At 39.4% G+C, this 7424-nt stretch overlaps 1 protein-coding gene across 1 annotated transcript; it reads right to left on the reverse strand.

The window, feature by feature from the left end:
* Positions 1–204: 204 nt before the first annotated feature.
* Spn85F (Serpin 85F) lies at positions 205–6981 on the reverse strand. The gene is made up of 5 exons (XM_053745796.1): positions 6574–6981; positions 4339–5292; positions 3653–3931; positions 2567–2708; positions 205–353 (listed from the first exon to the last, which is right to left on the reverse strand). The coding sequence occupies exons 1-5, from the start codon at positions 6961–6963 to the stop codon at positions 220–222; spliced, it is 1899 nt and encodes a 632-aa protein (XP_053601771.1). The 5' UTR covers positions 6964–6981; the 3' UTR covers positions 205–219.
* Positions 6982–7424: the final 443 nt, after the last annotated feature.

Genomic DNA, 7424 nt, shown 5'->3' on the forward strand with positions numbered 1-7424 from the left:
TGTTCGACGACACTGTGGAGCCGGCATTATACAGTGTTGCAACAAGTTTTTGATGTCTGAATTTAAAAAGTTATCAACTCACTTCTAACGGAGAACTATAAATGACAATGAACATCATAATCGTTAAATTGGAAGACGTGTATAAAATTACTAACACCGTTTGTATGCGCTCCAGTTGTAGGAAATCTTAAATTAAAAACAAAATTTTGTTATGTACAACTATAATATTCTGTTATTGAGCGGGTCGACCATCTTGCCGGCCATGAGCGCCACATGAATGCTGCTGTCCATCACGAAGTACAGGAACGGGTATGTGGCCAGGAACCGGACCGGCTGCCGGTTGTGCACGTAACCTGCGGAATTATGTTCAGTTTTACTTTTAATAAATTGGATAGTGGTGATTTTCTGAGAGGGTTGTAGCCAGCTGCAACCATTCTTGAAAAAAAGAAGGGAGGCCTTTGCTCAGTAGTGGCAGTTGGCACACAAAAACAGGCTATAATAAAAAAATGGATTACACATAAAGGTGTGCGGCGCACACTGACATTAAGCAAAGCTAAGCTAAACATGGGTTTCCAGTCTCGCGAATATGCTCCGTCTACGCCGTATCCGACAAAGACGTGAACACTCAACCAAACCATACTGGAACGTTCGTGAAAAAAAAATTGGTTTGTGATCATCAGATCACTATACTACTATTTAATCAAATTATAAATGTATTGAGCAAGCCCACCGTAGATAAAAGAAATATTTAACTAATCTATGTAGCCCACCGTGGGCACCCAACTCTGGCTATTGCTATAGGTACCTAGTATAAAATCCTTTTCGGCAAATTTTCATTCAGTTTGTGGGAAATTGCTATTTGCACTTTGTTTTTACTGTTTGCGCGAATTTGACTAATTCCAGTCCCTGCAACGAATAATGCTTTTGATTTATGTATGTAGTTTGGACACCATATAGAAATGCAATATTAGGTAGGTACATTGCAGATTAAAAATATCCCAATTTTTTTGGCTGTTGTCTCCTATGTCATATGAAATACGGCCTTGTCTATTGAATGAGACCGATGTTTATCATAATCGCTGAAATAAATGAGCGACTGCACCGACAGGAAACAATCATTCGGTAATTTTACCAGTTATACTCATTTGTGTAATTGAAAAAGACTGTATGCGAATCATAATTTTTGTTCTCGCGATTAGGCATTTAGGTCGCGCATGTCAATACCTAGGCTAGGGGCGATTTCCCTAACAATTGTGCGCCGTTATGATTACACAAAATAAAAAAGTGCACAAATAATTTCTGCACCTCAAGCAGTGGTAGTTAATACTTGCTGTGAGGTTCGGGTCTGAAAGATTTGTACAAATGACAATCAAAGTAGACAATGGCCATGGCTTCAGTGCCCAGAGGTGATGCTTTTTATTATACTGTGCTTTTATTTTATTTTTTTACATGCTACTAGGCGAACACCGACAGTCTTTATTTACGAGTTTAAAAAATATAAAGCCCTGATTCTCAGCAATTCTTATTTTTGTGTACTTGTGCAGCAAGCGAGAGTAAATTCGCGTCAATGGACGCAAAAGCGCGTGTCGCCGTGTTGCGCAACATAGGCAGACAATAGCCGGCGCAGCGCACTCGCCACTTAGCACCTCAGTTTTGCACTATTTTGGTAATTATCTCATTCCCGCGACTGGAAAACGAGGACAAAACATTTTTGTCTATCTGTCAGTTCTGTCTGTCGCGGCTAATTACCATCCGAGAATGCGCATTGTGAAGGTAATATGCAACTGGATTACTGCATCAAATTAGGTACAGCGCATTTCCGTAATCGCGATGTAGGTAGATTAAAGATATGGTTCGTCCTTCATGGTGTCCAATGGAATTAATTGTGGAAAATCAATTTTGTAAAATTTTCGGAGCGCGTCAATGACACTCAAGGATTTTCCGGCGAAGCGAGCGACGGTCCATGACGAGCAACATAGCGTCAAACATCGAGGTGCCATGCGAATGTGATTGTTAAATCATCTCATATGTGTGTAATCACATGATTGTTATTAAATTATTGTTTCAATAAAATGTATTGCGGATAGACCCAATGACCGAGACGATAGTGGTCTATACCGCAGACACTGACCCTCGCTGGACAGCCGAACCATGTAATTAAGTGGATCACACCGGAACCACAGGGCCCAAGCTCCGTCGCTTCGGCTAAAAACCGCTTCGAGAACAATGGATATGTTAAATTATCTTATTTTTGGCAACTAACTTACACGTCTTTTGTTCGCATATTCTGATTTTAGATTGTGCGCTTCTTTTTGCTGCACATACAGGATGAGCTATTATATCTAAATAAATCTACCTAAGTAACTATAACATAAAAAATACATTTATAGTTCTCACAATTTCAATGCTTGACCGAGCACCGAGTTTCATTCTGGTTTTTTATTTTATAGTAAAGTTAAGTATAGTTTCATTCTGGTTTTTTATTTTATAGTAAAGTTAAGTAACTTACTATAAAATAAATATCCAACTTTTCTAAACTTATAAAAGTTGGATATTTGTCACTTACGGTTCTTCTTCTGATCGTCGGGGCGGTATTTGCGGATGGCCACGGAGACAGCTTGCTCTATACTCCGCACGTATACCCCCGGCTGGCGCGTCATGGGCGTGAAGTCCCGCTGGCGAGGTTCGAACACGTCCCGAACGCCCAGCTGCAGAATAAAATACCGAAGTAAAAATATACATCAGGATGGGACGCAAAAAGCTGGCCGAAGGGGAAAGCCCAAAAGGTGCTGGCGTCGTCGGGAGATTTGCGTGTCAATATTATGCTAACTAAGAATCCTGAAGACCGTACAAAGTGGAGAATAAAAAGTAGGGAGGGCGGTCCCTGGTCTCCGGCGCTTATTAGTAGAGGAAGAAACAGGGGAAATACTCAGACGAGAGAGAGAGATGATATCAGAGAGCCGCAAGCTTAAGATCGTAGGCGTACCATGACGCGAAAGGGTTTGCGAAGACATAATGTAGTAGGGAGCATACAGTTTTGTTGCTAAATGTAAAAATGGCGTGCATGATTTTCAAACAGAAACGTACACTACTACTTTGATCTGGGCTGAAAGGTCGCTGCGTACTTCTTCGTACTTAGGTACTTAAATGCGCCCCTTTGTTATTGATAACCGAACTAGTTATCGTGCGTGCCTATCACTAAGATATTAGAAAATCACAGGGTCGTGTTTTCCGTCTGAATGCACATTCAGTCCTTGATCCTGGCTGATATAGTTACACCACATTAGTCAAGCTAAAATATCCAAGTCAAATTGGTAAATCTTAATGGTCACGTGCTGTTAAGTAGATTATTATTTCAGTAATAAAATTGGTCTGCGGGTACCTGCATACATATAATTTTATGTACATTTAAATATGTTATGCATCTACCTATGATGAAATGACTAGGTAGCAATTCCATACACCCACATATTATGCCGACTACATACTAACGACAAACTCAGACAGATGCCGTCGCGAATGTATAAACATTGGTAGTTTGTATGAGAGCTTTTATTTATGAAAACCAGCAATGTATGTCGAATCTGCTCTGAAGTTCGACTGTTTTGCGATAATTTATAGCCCGCATTAGACAATGTAATAATTAGCCTACCTTTTGCAAGTCCGTGGTGAGAGTGACGTGTCCTTTCACGGTAAAGCTGGGTACTATGGCACGAACACGGCGCGGCCTAAGCGCCTCGTAAACATCTGAGAGGTCTGACTCCCGAGCCATCCGCGACAGCAGTCGCCCCAGTTCAGGGACTCCGCCCCTCGACGGCAGCACCACCAGTAAGTAGTATCGGTCGCTGTCCAAAGGAAGACGCAGGGCCGAAGCTTCCAAGTGTGGTAGGTATGCGTGCTCCAGAATCGTGTCGTAGTGCATGTATGTTACCTGAGTTAAAAAATTTTTTCATATCTCTTTAGTTAGGTATCTATTTACTATTATTATTAAATGTGATTGAGATGTCTGTGCTGCATATTATTTCGCCGTTTCCCTTACTATATACCATAAAAATTATGTTTTCAGTTAACAGTTACTACCTATTTAAGAAATCAAGATAACGGTTGTTATCATCAGGCTAAATCATTTCACATATTCTTATTGCTCTTTTGTATTAGCATAACTGGTCTATGTATAGACCGCTTCGTAGTGAGTTTAGTGTAGCGAAATATATGCTAATACAGGCGTCCATGAATCAGATTGATTGAGTTTGTCCTCTTTCTGTGAGTCAGTCCTTCAGATTTTTTATTTAGTTATATTATTATAGGAAGCTTAATATTACAAACTTAATTATTTACCTGTACATTTCTTAAACCATTTGCAAGGAACATCTTTTCATCATCAAAATTTATTGGTTGCAACCCAGCGTCAACATTGTATGACTTATAAACCAAATAGTCGTCGATATATGGTGGATTCGTAAATATAAAGTCCACGATCGATCTTTTACGTCTTTCAAGACTCTCTATTGTAGATTCAGTGATTGTAGTTGAATCCACGGTTTCAGTTGCGGACATACCGTCAGTCGAAGTCTCAGTAACCATTGTCAGTATCGAACTTTCTGTTGGTGTTGTATCACTGATAGTTGTTGTTGTAGAAGTGGCTGCATCAGTCATAGTCGATGAGGGCACGCTTGATTCGCGCGTGGTCATAGAATCCACTTCATTATTCGATGTAGGCTCATCTGTTGGTGTTACAGTAGAAGATGCAGTCTGTGAAACAGTTGATTCTGTAACTAGAGCTGAAGTTGAAGTCATAGCCGCTGTGGGAACATCGGCATTGGTAGTTATTGTCGATATTATTGCCGTTTCAGTGGTAGGAGTTTGTGTTGTTGTCTGATAAACAGTGTTTGTGGTTGGAGTACTTTCAGCATTAGACGCGGCCGCGCTAGCAGTAGAAGTTTCAGGAATTCGGACATCAACGTCATTTATAGTCTCCGCATTAGGATTGGTAGTTGTTTCTTCTCTCGTTGGAACTGTAGTTCCCTCTTCACGAGTGGGGCCTGCCTCTGTGGCGGGCGTTCCTGTTGTAGCAGCTTCTGGTCTCATTGCTGTCGTTCCATCAGCCGTGCCTGTGGATGCAGTGGTAGTTTCGTTTGTGCTGTTGGTTCCCGGAGGAAAAGTAGGCAATTGATCGCCTTCGAGGTCGAAACCGTAAAACCGCAATACTTTCTTGTAATTATCATTAAATGTAACATTTTCATTATTTAATGCTAATCCCGCCAAGAATCCTTCTTCTGGTACAAAATAGGTCTGAAACATTTTAAAACCGTATTTTATTTTTTCTGAAATTTAATATAAATTAGTCCTATTAATTATCATCACCGTACCCTGCTGCATAGGTACACGTTTTATCAGTTGAGTCCAAAGTTACTAAATGTTTTTAAATAAACTAAAGTAATATATAAATATGAGATATTTATTTTTGTAAATATTTGTTTTAGCGGTGTGTTTGTAAAGCGACGGACGGAAGTTATATCATTACGGCATATAACAAGTACAAAGCTGTAGTTCCTGACTCTATTCATTTTCCAAACCTTTAGTTACAGATCAAGCAAATTGTAATGCTATTCTATCATTGTTCTTTAGAAAGCATTCAGTGTTATAAATAATAAAAAATATGAAAAGTGGGACAAAACAAGACGTACATACATACATTACAGTACCAAATATAGACTAGACTAGTTAACACTCCTTGTTTTTTATTATTAAAAAGTAACGAAATCATTATGTATAAGTTATTATTTAATTGTCATCGTACCATTATGTTATCAGATTTTAGTAAAAATATTATTAGATGTTTCACTGTGACATATGAGTTGGAGGGTCCATAAATTATGCGGATGCTGTATAGAGGTATACTTATATTGAGTAATAATTTGACCTATTCACGTAAACAGCCATTGTTATAGCATGCTAATTAAGTTGGAACAATACGAGTTTAATTGGGTTACTGGACAAGTAAATCTTTGGGGGCTTCATATGTTTTATAAAATTGACAATGTGTGTTGTATATTTTATATCACCCAAATGTAATTTTTTAGGGTACCGTTACATTACCTCAAAAGAAAAAACGACTAAGTACTTTATAGGGATCACTTTATTATCTGTACGTTTAGAGGTATCAAATTTATATTACACAAGCGGTATAAAACATAATTAATTATACCACCTAAATCTTCCGTATTTTACATTATTGGTTAGTGAAAACCGTATGAAAAGCTGTGCAGTAGTTTTGTCGAACAGTCGACAGACGCAGCTGAGGACTTTATTTTATAATAGATGTTGCCCGAACTTCAATTCCGTGGAAATTTAGAGATAAAATATAGCCTATAGAAGCCGCCTCAAATATACAAACTCACAAAGTCACAAACGCTTACTTTTTATAATAATAGTAGGTATAGTTAGATGTAAGGATAAAGATACCATCGGAGGTAGGCCTACCCATTAATAATACCGAATAAATAATTCTTTATTTCACCAAAAAGGTACATATATGAACATAACATAGTTTTAATACCCATATTAACTTACTTTTAAAGTGCGATGTATATCCCTAAAACCTATCCTCATGACGTTCCGATTCCACGGCAGCTGCATCGCACGCTGGATCTGGTACGAGGATTCCCCGTCAACCCCCTCAAACAGCGCCACTAGTATGCCCATTAGGCCATAAGGTGAGAAGGCTATGTTATTATCATTCAAAAAGTTGTGTTCCGCGAGCACTTTTAAACCAAAACCGTTCGTGACATCTACCATATGAGCGAGGGGTGTGCGGCCGGTGTCCCAGAGTTTTATTTCGATAGGGATGCCGTAGTCGGAGGCTGCGGCAACTGCGAGATGTGCGTAAAGGCAGAGCAGACGAGGGAATAGTCCCGTGGTCTGGTGCGTGGCTGGTGGCACGGCGCGTCCACCTCGGGCCATCGTGTTCGCGGTTCTGATGTTCGATTGCGCTTGGCTGACCACGGACAGCACTGGATCGCTTTGGGCTAATCTTCGTATCTAATTAGCATTAAGACCCTCGAGTGAATGCCCTCTAAGAGCGTCCTACATACAGATTCCGACATGTGATTGATGAGCGTCGTGTAGTGGTGGTATAAAGTAGATATTACAGATAAATATATTTTTTTAAGTAAACCAAGCGTAGTAGCTGTAGCGGCCCGTATCGCATAATATTCGTTCGGGTAAAAGCGTAATAAATAAACATCTTCCTCAAGAATCACACATCTTTTGGTGAAAGCCGTACTAAATAAAATGTAAGGATTATGTAGTTACCATATAGTAATAAAAACCCATGTTGCATGTTTAGGATTTTAATATCCACACAAAACCCAAACTGTAACATCCTCATATGATCGATGCTATGCCAAGGAGATGGGTTTACA

This window comes from Plodia interpunctella, chromosome 5 (genome assembly GCF_027563975.2).
Source record: "Plodia interpunctella isolate USDA-ARS_2022_Savannah chromosome 5, ilPloInte3.2, whole genome shotgun sequence".
Lineage (NCBI taxonomy): Eukaryota > Metazoa > Arthropoda > Insecta > Lepidoptera > Pyralidae > Plodia > Plodia interpunctella.

Coding starts and splice junctions, on each gene's coding strand:
- Spn85F (XM_053745796.1), bottom strand. CDS start 6,963: ATGGCCCGAGGTGGACGCGCCGTGCCACCAGCCACGCACCAGACCACG. Junction 5,293..6,573: donor ATATACATCGCACTTTAAAA/GTAAGTTAATAT, acceptor AAAATGTTTCAG/ACCTATTTTGTACCAGAAGA. Junction 3,932..4,338: donor ATGGTTTAAGAAATGTACAG/GTAAATAATTAA, acceptor TTTTTAACTCAG/GTAACATACATGCACTACGA.